This window comes from Phacochoerus africanus, chromosome 8, assembly GCF_016906955.1.
Source record: "Phacochoerus africanus isolate WHEZ1 chromosome 8, ROS_Pafr_v1, whole genome shotgun sequence".
Lineage (NCBI taxonomy): Eukaryota > Metazoa > Chordata > Mammalia > Artiodactyla > Suidae > Phacochoerus > Phacochoerus africanus.
The window spans coordinates 96,984,945-97,003,559 of NC_062551.1; the positions used below are offsets into that span (position 1 = coordinate 96,984,945).

The following is an 18,615-nucleotide window of genomic DNA, read 5'->3' on the forward strand; positions in this document are numbered from 1 at the left end:
AGCCTCAGCTGCAACCTACACTGCAGCTCACGGCAATGCTGGATCCTTAACCCACTGAGCGAGGCCAGGGTTGAAACTGGAACCTCATGGTTCCTAGTTGGATTTGCTTCTGCTGCATCACAATGGGAACTCCCAATGACGGAATTTTAAAAAAAATACCTTCAATGAAGCCTTGAAGGGTTAAGGACTAACCAGAGTATTACTAAAGGGCAGCTGTTCCTTTTACCAGCACTTGGGATGTGCAGAGCAGATCTGAGTACTAAATCCCCTAGGCTTTGCACAGAAGTCCCGGGGGGGGGGGGGAGCAGGTTTCTGATGGTGGAAGTGCCCGCTCCTCGCACAGACCAGCCCCAAGCATGTCCCAGGGGCACAGGGGCACAGATGGGGGTGGGATGGAGTGGAGGAGTGGGGCAGTCTCTTGATGAGATTTTTAAAACTAGAGAACATGGAGTTCCCATCATGGCTCAGTGGTTAACGAATCCGACTAGGAACCATGAGGTTGCAGGTTTGATCCCTGGCCTTGCTCAGTGGGTTAAGGATCTGGTGTTGCTGTGAGCTGTGGTGTAGGTTGGTGGCTACAGCTCCGACTGGATCCCTAGCCTGGGAACCTCCATATGCCATGGGTGAGGCCCTAGAAAAGACAAAAACAAACAATCAAACAAAAAAAACACCAAACCCCCCCCCCTAAAGAACATGATTTAGGCCACTTCAAACATTTCATGTACAAAAGTCCAAAATGCTGCTGAGTGTTCCGAGAAGACATCTGCTCTGGAAAGGTGACTGCCCTTTGGTGTGAGCTCCCTGTGGGGTGGGGATGTCTCAGCTCCCACCCTGGTGTGGGTGGGGGGTGGGCAGGAGGCAGCGGGTATGGGGAGAGTGCTCGGCTGGAAGAATGGCAGAGGCTTGTTGGAACATGTGGCAAAACTGGGCAGAACCTGGGCCCAGGGAGCCGGGTGAAAAAAAGGCCAAGGTCTGGCAGGTACAGGTCATCCAGGGAGGCCCAGGATGGGAGACAGGACAGAGGGCGCCAGAGGCGGCCGAGCAGGAAGACCAGGTATGGTTTGGGAAGCTCTGACTGGAAGTCAGGTGCAGACAGAGGAAGGAGGCAGAGACCAGGACCTGCCTTTATTAATTATGCCCCAAATCCTCTCACAGGAAGCCTTCTCACTGATGCCACATGTAAGATCTCTGAATCTCAGACAATGGCGAGGACGCCACAGCGGACCCTACTTCTCACACCCCAAGTCCCCTCCCTGGCAGCCTGCTGGACCCACCACCGCAAGATGCAAAGCTCTGCGGATGCACTGAAATCCAGTCTGAATGACAGTGCTGGTTTGTTCTGCTGTGGGGATGGAAACTTCCATCTGAGTGGCCTCTCGGTCCGCAGCCCTCACTTGTTACCCCCCAAGTCTGCACAGAAGGGGACCAGGGCACACTGTGCTCTGTGCGCTGGCAGCTCGCATCCTGAGAGCCATGGAGGAAGAGGCTGCCTGTTTCTCCTGGAACCGCCACAACCCTGTCACACCCAATGGGGCCCTCCTGGTGGTGCCTGGGGCAGGGGTGGGGGCTGCAGCCTGAGTACTGCCCCCAATTTACATGGTGGGCTTCTAAGGCTTGTACATGGGTGGGTGGGTGGCAAGAGGATTCAGTTGGTTAAAAATCCACAGGGAAGACCACTAGCCTCGATGATGGGGATCTGAGGCCCCCACCACTCCTACCAGGAGATAAATGTGCTCATGGCAGGGGTACCAAGAGCCCCAGCCCTGCTCTCAGCCCACTACCCTCCTCAGGGCTCCTAGGAGCCACAGGCTTGCCCTCACAACTTTAGAGAAAGGAAGCCAAGACCCCTAGAGGGCAGCTGGGCTCTGGGCTGAGCCTGGTCTGCTCTGGAGCTGCCTGCACCCCAAGCAAATGCTTGCTGGAAAAGTGACACCTGCTCCCTGGGTTTACGATGACATGCAGCCTGACAAACGTCCCCTCAGCAAACAGGTGGTGGTTACGGGCACTGACCAACTGACTGCTTTCACAGTGCTCAGCAAGACTCACTCACCTGCCGACCCTTAAAAAGTCCAGCAGAACACACTTTCAAAAGAGCTAATACAATATCCACATTTTTCTTCCTTACACGGCTGTGTCTGCGGCATATGGAAGTTCCCTGCCAGGGGTCAAATCAGAGCTGCATTTGTGACCTACAACACAGCTCACGGCAACAACAGATCTTTAACCCACTGAGTGAGGCCAGGGATCCAACTCACCTCCTCATGGAGACTACGCTGGGTCCTTAACCCACTGAGCCACAACAGGAACTCCAATACCCACATTTTAGGAAGAAAACACCAAACAAATTAATAACCCAATTTAATTCATCAGTGACTTTGGTGTTGTGCTAAGAGTTTGGGGGAGGTGGGGGGCAACCACAATATTGCCCCCACTTTGTAAATGAGCAGGTGTAGTTCTGTCACGACCACCACCAGACACCATGTATTTCCTACCACTTCCTGAATAATGAGTTGGGCGCACAGACATAGGGCCCAATGACAGGGTCCTGGGTGCAGCCCTGTTCAGAGCCTCGGCCACCTGGACGTGCTCATGAGAAAAACGCTGTGAACAGGCCAGTGACCACCCATCCCATCCCCGGCCACCCCGTTGCCTTCAACCTGGACAGTTCCAGGAGCCTCCGAGACAGTGGCTCTACTGCGCCTCTTCCTCCCCAGAACACTCTAGACACTCCAGACACTTTAGAGCCTTCCCGGGTTGGGACAGACCAGGCCTAAAAGGCCAGTGAGATCTGGCCCCTAAAGCTGGTCCCTGCCTCCCCCAGCACCTCCTCCAGCAGCCACCTGCTAGCCTCACTCTTGCTTCTGTTACAGCGTGACTCTCATATCATTCAAGTAGAATTCAAGGAGAAGGTGATATGGACAGTAAACCCAAGTGTGATATTCTTAAGATCCCTCTAAGATACTGTAGGTTTTTTGTTATAAGGAGTAATCTCATCAAAACCCTCAAATTTTTAACAATAAAAAGAATCTTGAGTATTATTCTAATTTTTCCTTCTAAAATTAATTTTTTTGTCTTTTTTTTTTAGGTCCACACCTGTGACATATGGCGGTTCCTAGGCCAGGGGTCGAATCAGAGCTGTAGCCGCTGGCCTACGCCAGAGCCACAGCCACGCCAAATCTGAGCCACGTCTGTGACCGACACCACAGCTCAGGGCAACGCCAGATCCTTAACCCACTGAGCCACGTCAGGGATCGAACCCGCATCCTCATGGATACTAGCGGGGTTCACTGACCACTGAGCCATGATGGGAACTACTAAAATTTTTAATAATAGGACATATTTGCTTCAAAAATTATTCTATATCTACAGGACAATAAACTTAAACCCTCAGGGAATTAGGCTGTAACACAGAAGGACTTTCTCAATGATTTAATCTCAAAAAAGTACTAAATTTAGTAAATCTATGTTTACTATTGCAATACTTACTTAGCTCTACTTTTGTGATTTTTATAACAGATATTTTCTTTAAACAAAAGTTGATTGCCTTATACCAGGTGCTATCAGTACATAAGTCAGAGATTTGTCTAAATATAACTTTTATGAGGAGCATCAAAATGTAAATTCAAAAACTATTCCATCTAATAAATGATGAATATTTCAGACTATGGAATGTATGTTACTGAAAACTATAGGTGTTAAAACAGAATTTCCAGAAGGAAAGTTATATACTTGGATATTAACTTCCTCTTTCATATAAGTATAGGCTCAATAATAAACATAATCTCATTGGACACAGAGGCACACATGACAATAGACTGAGGCTTAAAAATTACCCCAAAATGTATTACCTTTGAAGATGGTACTCTTCAAATGAACTCAAATACATGTCTATCAATGTGTAAATCTGAAGTTGAATGGCAACAATCTGATTTCAGCTGCGATCTTGCATTTCAGGGTAACCTTCCTAACGTGTAAGCTGTCATTGTAAGCAGGGAAGACACAGGGCTCTAGTTGATGTGGGGTGGGGGAGCATGGCCTTGGCCCCCGCCCCGTCATCTCCTCAACACCCTCCAATTCAAGACAATTCAGTAAAAAGCAGCGTACCTTCCATGCCAGATGCCCTGGCCCCTTTTTCTGGCTATTTGCCATCACTACCTCTGTCTAGGGGTTTCACTGGTTGTATCAGGATGCTTATCAGATGCAAAGGTCACATGAGGATGAAAAAAAAAAAAAAGCTTAAAAAAAGTAATTCTGGGAGTTCCCATTGTGGCACAGAAACAAATCTGACTAGTATCCATGAGGATGCAGGTTTGATCCCTGGCCTCGCTCAGTGCGTTAAGGATCCGGGGTTGCTGTGAGCTGTGGTGTAGGTTGCAGACACGGCTCGGATCTGGTGTTGCTGTGGCTGTGGCATAGGCCAGTGGCTACAGCTCTGGTTCAGTCCCTAGCCTGGGAACCTCCACATGCTGTGGGTGTGGCCCTTAAAAGACAAAAAACAAAACAAAACAAAACAAACCAACCAACCAAACCCAGTAATTCTTATCCACCATCTAGATACAGAGCCTACAGGGGCAAATGTGTTCTAAGAAGCAGGGATGGTGCACAGGGTCCAGCAGTCTTACACCCTGGTTCCTGCATCAGCTTCCCTCGGAAGAGAAGATTCTGAGAATGAAAACTCTCTCAAGACCACCATACCAGGCAGTGGAAGCTCTGAAATACTGATATGGAGGGATACACACACATACTCTTTTGGCACAACTGTAACAAAAATGATTTTCTGAGAAATTAAACAAATATTTTCTCCTTTGAAACATGCTTAATCAAATTACCAAAGAACAGTATTTTAAAGACACGCATAGCCACTGAACGAGAGAAAACTAATATTCCTATCACTCTCTTGCATGAGCATCACTGCCATCCAGGTGGTCAGGAAAGCAGCCCTAAATGCGGCGGAGGTGCAGCAAATGACCCTTTCCCAGGATATAGACCGGCTGCGGTCAGCCACCTCATTAAAAACTATCTTGCATCATCGAAAATATTTCAGTAAGGATTTACTTACCTGGGAATATTCAAAGTCAGTGATGGGGGCTATGCTCTTGATATAGTCTGATCGGAACTGGTTTTCTGGGTTGGCCAGTGGAACTGGAGGAATTATAGTGCTCATCGCCGAAACAATTGTCTAAAGTGGAATGAAGAAAAAATAAATAGGGATACGTCCACCGTGGATGCTCCATGGATGATAATCTAGTGGATAATTTCTGTCCACGAGGTTTAGGAAGCAGATTTAAAACCATTTTAAAAAAGTCCTTACCACAATAGCATCCTTGACATTTTTCCGGATGTCCAGGATTTTCTGTTTCTTTTCCCTGTATGAAAAGAGGATGGTTGTTAATTGACCTTCCACACTGCCTTGGATCGGTTCTGTGGGATTTCCAATTCCCAGCTGCAATGGGGCTGGAATGGCACTCCTGGAGGCCAACATCAGCCCTAGACAACAGCACAAATGTTTTTATCTGGGAAAGGAAAACATCCCTCTTCTCTGGTTTGAACTCTAAACAAACCTGAATGCACACAACACAATCTCTAGCTCAAGACAATCACACAGGTTACACACAACAGGGCAAAATCGCAGGAGTAGTGCATATGAAAACTATAGGACTACACCTGTAAATATATTTCATTTGCATCTACCCATACGTTGGATAGCTATGAATTAAAATAGATGCAGACAAGTGATATATAGATATATACTTATTGACCCACTGGTTGAGTGTGCTCAAAGCGACACCAATAATGCAGATCGAAACCTCAAGAATACCTAATAAATACCATCTTTTGTTAATTAAATTATTTTGATTCAGATACAACTAGAGAAATTCTTTGCCTAAAGATGCCAGATTCGGCAACACACTTCTATATATTCCTCCCTTAAAGGCCGACTCAAAGATCAAATAAACTATATAGAGAAAACACTTGGGGAAAGACTGGGAGGGAAGTGAAAAGTCTGCATGCAGTTGGGAAGCAAGCCCTAAATCAGTCATTCCTTACTCAGGATTAAATCCATTGACGTGCAGGATCCTCATTTGTTTGACGATAGTGCTTTTCCCAGACTCACCAGCCCCTGCAAAAGAACGGAGAGAATACCGTGACCCATGGCCCAGGTCCGTTGTCATCTCTTAGGCCAAACCAGACGGAACACAGGCGTTTTCAGGTGTGCGCCCGCTGTCGGCGGGGGGCGCTGGCCCTGGTCGCAGGCGGTGCGCGGCCTCGGCTCTGCCCGCCCGGCCCCCTTCGAGCTCCAGGCCGCGCACCCCCCGCCTTACCCAGCAGCAGCAGGCGGTGAGTCGCTTTGTAAGCCAGGCGCTCCTTCTGCAACTGCTTCTCGATCTTCTTATTGGCCTCGCGTCGTTCCTTTTCATCGACGCCCTGGTCTTCTGACGTCTTGCTGTTGCCCAAACACCCCATGCCTGGCCGCTTGCTTGGACGTCAGGTACAGCCAGGGATTTGCACACCAGGCGGTGGAGAGTTGCAGGTGTGTGTGGGTCCTGGGTCAGCCTCTCTTCCTCGCTGCTGAAAGAGATGTCCTGGTCTCTCGGGGTTTTCCGACCAGAACAGGCGTTTCTTCTCCCTCCCCCTGCCCACCGCGAACTCCCAACTCAAGAGGACGCAAGCAACACGTGCGGAGCCAAATGCTTTTTAAAGTGAATTATTTAGAATTCTCTGCTGTAAAAACCGAGCGGAGACGCGTCTGCCGAGCCAGCCCTTTGGCGACGGCTCTCTCCCCGCCGGGAGCCCCCACGGGGACCTCGAGCAGGCACACTCGGCTGGGTGCCGGGGCCCCGCCGGTGGCGGCCAAACGCGGCGCAGAGGGAGGGCGCACGCCAGGTCCCTGCTGGCCGACTGCGGGCACCTGCCGGCTACCCGCGCCCCATTCCAGGTCCGAGCCCCTGGGGCCTCCACGCAGCGGGGAGGGGGAGCCAGCTGGGGGCGGCCAGGCCAGGAGTCCCGGGGTCGGGAGGAGTGGCGGCCGTCCTCGAAGGGCCCCCGCCGAAGCTCACCCGCGTGCGGTCCGGACGCGGCGCGCGGCTCCCTCGCAGCCGGAGCGGCACTGGGTCTAGGCGTGCGCTCCCGCGATCCCGCGCCGCCTCCGGCTCCCGGCGGGCGAGGCCTCGCTCAGGATCATGCATATTCTATCAGGGGGAGGGTCTGTGCAGGGCTCTGGGACCCCGCCTTCCCCGGTTCCTGTTCTAGACGATTCCAGCGCACCCACGCTACCTCCTGCAGCCTCTCGTGTACCTCCGCCCCAGCTCTCCCTTACGCGCTCAGAACAGCTTTGCTACTTTTGTGGAAGGCACTGTGGCCCCCAGCCTAGCACCGCAGCGGGAACCGATGAGGGCGGTGCCTAGTTCTCACCTGTTGCGCCGGTGCGTGTCCCAACCGTGCCATTTGGGCCGCGATGCTGGAGGCGGGAGGCGCGTAGAGCCGTGACCGCGGCGGCCACCTCCCGGACTCTCGAGTCTCCAGGCCCAGGGCTTGGCACCATGTGCCAATTCTTCGCATGGCTTTGCTCGGTTCTGCCGTCAAGTCCCCATGCCTTCCAGCCCGATCGTGTTCACAACTGTCTGCACCGCTAGCCTCCGCTCCGCCGCCCTTGCGCCCAGGGCCCCGCTGGCCTCACCGGCTCGCCTCTGTCCTCTCCTCCCTTTTGTATGGCTCATTCCCTCAGGCGGACAAAGGCGTTCAACTCCCATTTAGGCTTGCCGCCCCTCCTTCATCCTCAGGTCCCGCCCGCGTTAGGCACACCATGTCCTCCCGCCCACAGGGTCTGGGTTAAAAGTGGGGCCTAGGAGTCCCCCACGTGCCTCAGCGGGTCCCCGACGTTGTCTCTGTGAGGATGAGGGCTCCATCCCTGGCCTGGCTCAGTGGATCAAGGATCCCCGGTTGCCATAGGCCTGCAGCTCCTATTGGACCCCTAGCACGGGATGCCCCGAAACTTACACGTGCTGCAGGTGAAGCGGTTCAGGCCTCAGCTCCTGGCACCTGGCTTTGGCCCACCCCCTTGGCTGAAATACTCTCAGGGGGCATCAGCAGCTCCCCTGAGGCCAGATTCCATCCAAAAACTGTGGTCTTGGCTTTCTCTGAGACAGCTTTAGACTCCCTGGTCCTATTTCCTGCCCACCCTCCACCCTGAAAAGGCCCTCTGACCCTGGGCAGCCTCTCTCCCTTTAGGCCTCCTGGGGGGCAGGGGGGAGGGTGTGCTAACTGCCTCCTCCATCCTCAGCACAGGAGGCTCTGCCTACCGCCAAGTCAGACCTCCAACCCAGCCACCTCCTGTTCACCAGGTGTTCCCAGGCACGCTCCCGCCCCAAGCCTCCCAGGACCTCCAGTTCAACCCGCCAACCTGCTCTTCTCTCTGTGAATAAGGCCCCTGATTTCCAAGCCAGAACAAAGGAGTCATTCCTGACTCTTTTCCTGCTTACAAACCGACAGAGTTACCGCACGCCTCTGGGCCTCTTTCCTGAACAGGTTCCTGTTCTTTCCATCTGCTGCTGCCACAGTCACTCGTCCAACCTGGATGTTGGCAGTGGCTACCTGCTCCCTTACTCTGGCACACCTGCACGATGTTGCCACCCAGTGACAATGCAACTCTGATTACATCGCTGTCCCCACTACCTCCCAACCCCCTGGCCACAGTCCATTAAGACTAGGTCAGTGTAAACTCAGGGCTTCTGCTCTCACGTTCCCCTTCCCAGTGCTGCCCCCGCTTCGGACCCTTGCACCTGCTGAACCTGTGAGCACATCACTCGGGTGCATGGCTGCTGCTCTCTCTGTAAGATGAATGGTCCCTTCTTCCCTTGGCCAAGTCCTAGTCACCCTTCCATCTGTGCCTCAGCCTCCACAGCCAGGACGGGGCCTTGTCTCCGTGCTGCACTGTTTCTCTCCACTGTAATGGTTTCCCTAACTGCTCCTTCAAAAGTCCCCTGCAGTTGGGACTCTGTGAGGGTGGGGCTGAGCCTGCCATGCGCACTTGTTGCGCTAGGCCTAGTTCAGGGCCTGGCGTGGAATGCCCCGTGAGTCTACGGATGGATGAAGCCACAAAGGTGACTCCTGCTCCACGTGTGGGTTCTCATGGGAGGAATTTCACGATCAGGTTTTAATTTATAAAATGCTTGTCCGGTTTTGTACCATAAGGATACTCTTTAAAAAACAAAAGCAGTAAAGTTCTTTTCCTGAAACGGCAGAAGCAAACATGCAGTGCCACACCATTTCTGAGCTGGTAAGAGTTCTAGTTTGTGGAAAGAGACTGTTTGGATTGTTGTGAGGCTCACTCCTGTGTTAACACAAGTATTCACGCACGGCAACATCCACCTGGCCTGTGAGAAAAGGCGCACCAAAATAGGATGGTGGAGTGGGATTTTTTAAGGATTTGTCTATTTTTATTTTATTTTCTGTCTTTCTGGGGCCGCACCCATGGCATATGGAGGTTCCCAGGCTAGGGGTCGAATCGGAGCTGTAGCCACCGGCCTACGCCAGAGCCATAGCAACACGGGATCTGAGCCGCGTCTGTGACCTACACCACAGCTCGCGGCAACGCTGGATCCTTAACCCACTGAGCAAGGCCAGGGATGGAACCCGCAACTTCATGGTTCCTAGTTGGATTCATTTCCGATGTGCCACAACAGGAACTCCAGGATTTGTCTATTTTTAATGCCAAGATTTCTATAAACTGCTAGCTGGAAGAGAAGGGGACCAAACAACTCCTGTGAAAGCTTGGAAAGGGTGAGAGAAGTCAGCACCTATAACCCTTAAGATATAGCAAAAGGTTTTCATTTGTTCAAACCCAGGAATTAGGGTGAAAAAAAACTCCTGTCTACAAATTATCCAGTGATTGCTGGCACTGGGCCAAATCCTTTCCATGGAACAATTTATTTAGTACTTGCTCTAAACCCTAAAAGGAACCCTAAAAGGAACAATCGTGACCATTGTTTTCAGAATGTTAGAGAGTAAGAAGTGTCTGGCATCTAAAGCCTTGCTCCCTGGCTGCACCATCTGCACTCTGTGTCCAGCAGTTGTTCCACAGAACACTGCTAACCAGTCCAAAACAGGAAAGCAATATGCCTAGACAGCGATGCCACATTTCCGATGAGAAATGCAAAGCTGGTCTTAACATAGTTATTATCAGGTAGGTGTTCAAGACACTTTAAAACAAAAACCAAACAAAAAAACCACCACCCAGTCATCTGGTCTTTTCCTAGTCTGGTCTGGGAAACGGATCCTCATTTGAGTTTTGAACAATGGGATCAGAATCCAGAATCCCAGCTAGCTCACCTGGAGTGCGGGAGCAGCGCAATGGGAAGAGCAGAGCCTCCAGGAGCCGGCAGCGCAGGCATCTGTCGCTAGGCAACGGCAGCGCAGCATCAGCACCCTCACCCAGCAGCGCACGCCCACTGGCAGAGGTTGGGAAACGCTAGAGCGGGGGAGGCCTTAGGCGGCAAGGAGTGTCGGGAAGGCGCAGAGTTTGGGCGAAAGGGCAAACTTTGAGACAAAGTGGCATTGATGTTTATGACAGGGTGTTTTAGAAGCCTTAGTGCATTTGAAAATTTAATTATTTAAATTTCTTTTATATTTAGTTTTGTGAGTTTTGAATAATGGTTTTGAAATTTGTTTTTGTTTCAGTCCCTGTGATTGAAGTTGGCAAATATAAAAAAAATCGCATCTGTTGTCTGGATATCTGGACCCAGGTCCTTGGAAGCAACGAGAAAAAAATTTGTTTCCCCTTTTAAGGAGGATCTCCACAGAAATTTAATAAACTAGATGAAAAAATTCAAAGAAAACTGTTTCAGGACACCCCAGGTCTGGATCCAGGAGATGCCAAGTTTGTTTGGAAAATGACCAGAGTGCTGTATGGCACAAGAGAGAGGATGTACTTACTGAATTTCATTTTTAAAAATCAATGTTTTAAAAGTTAATAACCGATTTGGCATTTTATACTGTAGAGGTTACTAAAGGTTAAAACTATACTCTAAGACGTTTATAGCGGGTATTGTTGAGAGATTTAAAAGAGAAGGAACAAAGCCGTGTGGGAGAGGCGAAGCCCTGACTCAGTGCAGCAAAGGGGCCCCAAGAAACTAAAAGCTGCAGCCTGTTTTGCAAACTCCGAGGTGCTGGCGTAGTGGAGGCTGAGTGGCCTGGGTGCACACAGCCCTCATTCTGCTTCATTCCATTTAACATTTAGCAGTTGTTTTCTCTCTTTCCTGTCTTAGTGTCTTGGTGGAAATAGTCTGAGTGGATTATTTTCATTCTCAGCAGCAAGCTCATGCCACCACCTAATCACAACACACTTTTAAAATCTTGAGGTGAATTCTTTATATTTTTCAACAGAAAAGCAGGGAAATGTTTTCCACATTCCCTTTCTGTATCTAGCACTCTGCAATCAAATATTTTAGAATTTAATGAAATAATTTGTTTTTTTCTTACTCCTACAGCAAAGTAATATTAAGTAGCTTTCAGAAGTGCCTTCCATAAAGGGTAGTGATACAGTCTTTTAAACGGACAGCTTAAAAAAACCAAAATAGCAGCAAATCAGTACATAAGGTAGGTTAGCTGTCTTTGGCTCCACCCTGTGTCCAAAAATCCAGGACTGAAATATCCTCAATGGAAGACACAACTCAGTGTCTTACACAGGGATTAAGTCAGGGTGTGAAAACAGCAGGTGGGAGATTGCCGAATACATTAAAAAGTGGGTAGTGGGGGAGGGGATTTAGAATTTAATGGGTATAGTGTGTCAGTTAGGGAGGATGAAAAACTCTGGACATGGATGGTGGTGGTGGTTGCACAACAGTGTGAATGTGCTTAATGCCACTGAATTGTACACTTAAAAATGGCTAAGATGATAAATTCTATGTTATGGATATTTAACCATAAAAACAAGAAAAAAATTCACATTTAGGATCTTCATCCTGACAGTGGTGGAAGAGAGAAAAGTTTTTCAGTGGTTTTGACGCCTCTGCTCGAAGTCAGTGACTTCCACTCCTGTTTACAAACATTCACTGCAGTTATAGGTTCCAACCAGCAGGTGGCAATGTAGAACCCAGAGTCACAAGGTGGCTCCCAGGAGCCTGCAAAGTGGTGCTTTTTCATCATTCATTCACCATAACGCCTTTTTAAATTCTACACACAGGAAGCCTACAGATCACAAGGATGGATTCACCCTTGTGCCCAATCTCAAGCAGTTTAGTTATCTAGTAGAGAGGGGCAGATATGCAGTCAGGTCCTCGAGATTCTGCAGAGACTACAATGGGAGCACATGGTCAGGGGTGGGGGTGGGGGTGGTTGTGGCCAGTTAAAAAAGTGAAGAAAAATGTCACCACCTCCCTTGGAGTGATGTGTGCTAACCTTTGCAAGTCACCCTTGTCTTATTTTTAAAAAAGACCCTGAAAGGTGCTCTGTTTCCAGCAGCTCATCTGATCATCACAATAACTACAAGATTATCCACATTTTGCAGGTAACGCTGGTGGTCTGAGGGTCCCACAGGGGCCTGACCCAGATGGAGCCCTTTCTGAGCCCAAAGCCTGAGCCCTTTCCAGAAAGGGCCCCGACAGGTTGGAAAAAAAATTGCACATTCTCTCTTGCAAAAGGAAAAATCAAACAAGCCCACCTCCTTTGTAACACAGGCAGATTGATCTGCATATAATGACTGATGATTTAATTAACTCTTTGCTCAGTTGCCTTAGCAACTGGTTTCTTTTAGAATTTGGCTGAGCTACAGAGTGTAACGCAAAGGTATTCCTTGCAACAGAATGTCAAATTGTGTTTGAAATTAAACAGAACACGAACTTGTCTCGGCACAGGTGGGAACTACATGCCTTTCCCAGAAAAGTTGGACTGTCTCTTCCTGAAGCTCTTGGGAGACAGGCCTAATGTTTGCCTATATTTGCCATTTTTGGTTTATTTTTTCATTAAGTCAGAGCCATTTGATGAGTTTAAACTGCAGATAAATTCAAGGTTGATGTTCAGAAGGAAGACGCTGAGTGGAGACAAACCCCAGGTCATTAGGCGCCTGGATGACAGGACGGAGCAGATGGAGAAATGGGCTGAGGTGGTTACTGAGAGCCAGGATTTTCAGAGAGAAAGAGGAGGCACAAACACGGAATTGGACAAGGTGGGGAAAGCCTGTGGGTGGGCTGGAATTGTAGTGATGGAATGAGCTCTCGGTTTTTTAGAGTGTGCATGGACGTGTTTGCAGACATCTGTGTGTGAACACTGTGTGCCTTGCACGGCTCTGTATGCATGCACACACACACACATCCCTCCTTCTGTCTACTGGAAAGACCCAGGTGTTAGACCCACCAGTAGCCATGAGCTCAACCAGCACTGGACGCTGCTTTTCAGCACCCCCCACCCCCCAAAGGAGCCAGGGCTCCTCTGAGAAAGGCAGAGTCCAGGGTGGGGGCAGGGGACCTAGGATACAAACCTGGAGCACTGTCACACCAGAAGGCAGGAAAGTGCTTTACAAAGCTGGGGGCATATCATAGCGACAGAGCAGTGGACAAAAGTGGCTCCTGTCTGGCCACATCTGGGATGATTTCAGCACCAAAATATTTAAGTACAGGGTGAATTTTAAGCCAAAGCCACTGAAAAATATAGGAATATCATTTGTCCATGCCAATGACATGGTAAATAAAGGGAAGAGAAGGGAACAAAACATGTCATTGAGAAGCGAGAACCACTCGCAGTCAATTCTTGGCTCCTTTCCTTCCTGCCTGCTGGTGGTCTGGATTTTGTTTGTATGGAGTTTATCATCCATCTCTCCAAGTATTTGTGGAGAGCTGACTACCTGCCAGAATTGGACCCAGGAGTCACAACTCACACTGCCGGGCTGAGGGTTCTGTAAGGGTTATTCTTTATCCCAAGGATTGCTGGGAGTCAGAGTCCTCAGCAACAGGGCGGGGATGTGGCAAGTTTTACGTGGAAAACTGGTTATAGGCAGGACAAGTCTGGAATCTGTGGCCGTCAGGGGCGTGGGGCCTCCCCAGGGACAGAGGTTATGGGAGCACCATGCAGAATGGACAGGTGAATGACCTGCCCAGGTAGGTACAGCATCACATTATTAGGAACAATTATTCCTAGAACACAAAGGAGGGGCCCTCCAACTGCCATTGGAGGATGCCGCCAGGTGCAAGTGTGCACAGGTAAGGGCCTGGTCAGTGCAGTACCCGCCTCCGGGCTCAGCTCTGCTACTGGCCGGGCACCCATCGCTTCCACCACTCTACCAGTAAACCCATTCACACCCCGGAGCTCCTCACAAACCAGGGTGATGTGCTGCGATGGTCGGTGCTGACCGCGCATCCAGGATCAGTAATCTGTCCATCAGGAGCCTGTACGCAGCTCCACCTGGTGGCCGCTGCGAGGAATGACCGGCCGGGCGCGCCTGCAGCTGCTGGCACCACCTGACTTCTTGGCCGGCTTCTTTTCTCCTTTTCCATTTACGATTTCTCACGTGTCAGTCAGAGCTCAGAAAGCGCCTCTTTCAAAATACACAGCACGCCCACCCATTCATTCCCAATGCCGCTGTTTTCCATCCCCTGATGTCCCCTTTGCATCACTGCTGTTCAATTAATCATCACAAAGCTATGGGGTTCTGCTGATGTAATGTTTATGTTGGTAAGACAGTGTTTCAAGGCATACTGACATCTTAACTTGTTTAGGAAATTCCATAGACCCCCATGAATATGTAAATGTTGGGAAGGTTCATGATAAGAACCTTGAAATTAAGGTTCTTAATATTGCTAATGCACAAGGCAATTAAAACTCTAAAAATGGAGGCAAAACTTGGCATTACTCACAACTGAACAGATATCCTGCAGGTTGGGACATAAGGTACAGAGTTACATGTGGTTAGAAAGAAAAAGCTCCAGCAGTGAGAGTGGTTAAGAAACTACTACAGGGCAACAGCAGAAAGACAATCCAATTAAAAAGGGAACAAAGCATTTGAACAGACTTTTCTCTAAGGAAGACAGGAGAGTGGCCAATCAGCACATGAAAAGATGCTCAACATTAGCTATTAGGGAAATGCAAATCAAACCTTAGTGAACACCACTTCATACCCACGAGAATGGCGGTAATAAAAAAGACAGATAGAAACAAGTGTTGGTGAGGATGTGGAAAAATGGGAGCCCTCACATATTGCTGGTGGAAAACCTCAAATGATTCAGCTGCTTTGGAAAACGGCCTGGCGGTTCCTCAAAAAGGTAAATGTAGAGTCACCACATGATGCAGCAATTCCGCTCCCAGATATGCACCAGAAAATGAAACCATAGGTCCAGGTGGTAGGTAATCTGCACATTAACATTTGTGGCAGCGTTAGTCCTAACAGCTAAAAAGTGGAAACAGCCCAAATGCCCAGCAACATCCTGCTGAGTGAAAGAAGCCAGATACACAAGATACAGTGTGTGGTTATTCATGTGAAACATCCAGAACAATTCCATGAAGACAGAAAGTGGATCCGTGGTGGTCAGGGCTGGGGAGGAGGGGTGACTGCTAATAGGCAGGGAGCTTCTTTTTGGAAAGATGAGAACTTTCTGGAATTAGGTAGAAGTGATGGTTCCCTAACCTTGTGAATACACTAAAAACCACTGAAATGTACAGTGTTAAAAAGGATGAGGTTCATGGTATGTGAATTATATTTCAATTGAGAAATAAAGAACAGATGGAAATCTTTCTGGGTTGGAATGGAAACATATAGCGGGATTCCCATGTTCTCATTTCTGTTTTGTCAGTGGTAATTTCCCATTTATTTTATGCCAGATTTCGCCAGGTGGTGTGGAGGAGTCAGAGAAAAATCAGAGTGGACATGATTCTCGTCGGATTGAAAACGATAACGGATTTCAGCTAAACTTAGGAGGAGCTAAACTCATGTTTCCCATATGAGGTGAACCTGAGGGAATTACATACAAAATAGTGGCGATGTCCCACAGAGGGGGGTCAGGAAGGGCTTTGAGGGGGAGGTAACACCTGAGATGGCCTTTGAAATCTGGAGAGGGGTTGACAGTGGTGGGGGAGAGGATCCTGGCACGAAGCCGAACTGCAGCCAGCAGGCAGTATAGACAGCTGGTGTGGAGGTCCACACTTGCGGGGGGAGTGGGTCACAAGAAATGGGGGAAGGGGGACAAAGGGCACAGACCCCCCTTAAAGTAAACGAGTCCCAGGGACGCAATGGACAGTACGGTGACAGTAGTCAGTGCTACTGTGTGCCGACATGCACGTGAGAGCTGCTGACAGCGCAGATCTTAAAAAGCCTCATCATACCACAATTTTTGGTGACTACGTGTGCTGGCGGATGTTAACTAAATTTACAGTGACCACTTCACAATATATACACACTTGGAATCGCTGTGCTGTACACCTGAGACTGATGTAATGTGACATGTCAACTGCATCTCAACTCAACACACTAAAACAAAGTAACCTCCTAGAAACAAGACAAAAGTTTGCCATTTGACCCTGTCCTCTGCATCCAAAGCCTCAATCCCACAGACCCACCTGGGGCACAGGTGGGAGGAGGGCGCCTGGCCGCGCCGACACTTGTTTGTCACCATCTGGCCTCAACCCTGACATACCTGCATTTACTGAACGACTCGCCTTCGGAGACCTGCAGGGGATTGAAGACCGAGCAGGACCTGTGAAGAATGAGGCCTCTGGTCCCAGGGGCTGACTGGAGTCAGATGCTAAGCAGACACGTGAATGAAGGAAAGAAAAAAATGGGCACCAGGTAAGGCCTCTCAGCAGAGAAAGTGATGGCAGAGCCCCGATGAGAGCCCCCGCCGGCCTGCAGGTGCGAGAAAGGCAGCCTGGAAGGGGCGGTTCTTGGCGGTATTTCACACAGAGACACACACAGATACACACACATACACGCTGGGTGGCACACAGCACGGTGAGGTCCTAAAGGGCCTCAGAGTAACCTGACATCAAGCAGGAAGCTTGTTCTCTTTCTTCTGTCTCAGGAAAAAGCCTTCTATCTCTCTGAATTAGAGGATATGATCCTTACGCCCCACAAATGTCACATCCCGGGTGTCATTTCCAGGGCCTTAGAAAAATGGCTTAAATATAGGATTTGCTTCCAAGCACCAAATTAGCAACACGAAGACCAAAGAGCAAATCGAAACTGTAAGGCCAGAGATCACTTCCCCTGAAGTGCACCTGACGTTTGTTGTTCAGAAGAACAGTGTTTGATTTTAAAATTACATGAAATTCAAGTGGTTATAAGTAGTCGTATTGGAACATGACCCTGCTTGTGCTCATGTGTGCTCTCTGGCTATGGTCCCAGCAGCAGAGCCGACCAGCTCCCATGGCCGGCAAACCAGAGCGCATCTGCCCCCAGCTGAAGTGGAGACGGTCTGCGGACCGTGCTCTATGCCCTGGTCAGCACTGGAGCTGGGGGTCCGGGGGCCACCCTGGTGGGGGTGAGCAGTTATCTCTGGTCTTAATTTGCATTTCCTTGATGACCAATGATGCTGGCAGCCTCTTGGCCCTTCATTCATCTTTTGCATACTGTCTGCTCCAAGCCATCTGTTTTAATGGGGCATCTTTTTTTAATGATTTATTTATATATATATATTTTTTCTACTGTACAGCATAGTGACCCAGTTACACATATATGTATACATTCTTTTTCCTCACATTACGTGTTCCATCATAATTGATTAGACAGAGTTCCCAGTGCCACACAGCAGGATCCCATTGCTAATTCATCCCGACGACAACATTCTGCATCTATTTACCCCAAGCTCCCAGTCCCTCCCTTTCCCCCTTGGCAACCACAAATCTATTCTCCAAGTTCATAATTTTCTCTTCTGTGGAAAGGTCCCTTTGTGTCATATATTAGATTGCAGATAAAAGTGATATCATATGGTATTTGTCTTTCTCTTTCTGACTTACTTCACTCAGGGTGAGAGTCTCTAGTTCCATCCATGTTGCTGCAAATGGCATTATTTTGTTCTTTTTTATGGCTGAGTAGTATTCCATTGTGTATATATACACACCACATCTTCCTAATCCAATCATCTGTGGATGGACATTTAGGTTGTTTCCATGTCTTGGCTATTGTGAATAGTGCTACAATAAGGCTATCACCTGATTTCTCTACAGAAACACTACAGGCCAGGAGGGAGTGGCAAGACATATTTAAAGTGCTGAAAGGAAAAAATTTGCAATCTAGAATACTCTATCCAGCAAGAATATCACTTAAAATAGAAGGGGAAATAAAAAATTTCTCCAACAAACAAAAGCTAAAAGAGTACAGCAATACAAAACCCATTCTGAAAGAAATACTGAAAGGGCTTCTCTAAATTAAAAAAAAAAAAAGAGGAAAATCTAGGATGGAGGAAACCACAATTGGAAAGCAGTCACTTAAATAAGCCAGCATACTGATCTAAACATGAAGATGTTAAAAGAAAAAAAAAAAAGACATCAAATTCATACAGTGTGGGCAAGGGAAGTAAGAAAAATTAGATTCTTTTTCTTTCTTTCTTTCTTTTTTTAAAGGATGTGTTTGAGCCTATAATGGGGCATCTTTTTACGTCTGTCTGGAGGCTCCCTTTCTTTGTTCTGGAAACA

At 48.7% G+C, this 18,615-nt stretch overlaps 1 protein-coding gene across 2 annotated transcripts in view; it reads right to left on the reverse strand.

The window, feature by feature from the left end:
- The window catches only part of GNAL (G protein subunit alpha L), an 85,116-nt gene that overhangs the window by 57,324 nt on the left and 9,177 nt on the right, over nt 1-18,615 (reverse strand). Inside the window, exons 1-4 of one of the 2 annotated variants that reach the window (XM_047793670.1) lie at nt 6,324-6,550; nt 6,049-6,121; nt 5,312-5,366; nt 5,060-5,179 (exon numbers count right to left, since the gene is read on the reverse strand). In XM_047793670.1, the coding sequence (XP_047649626.1) occupies nt 5,060-5,179; nt 5,312-5,366; nt 6,049-6,121; nt 6,324-6,465 (390 nt within the window). In that variant the 5' untranslated portion in view covers nt 6,466-6,550. Of the gene's footprint in view, nt 1-5,059; nt 5,180-5,311; nt 5,367-6,048; nt 6,122-6,323; nt 6,551-18,615 lie in introns of those variants that run through there. The other variant, XM_047793669.1, reaches the window with a different exon arrangement.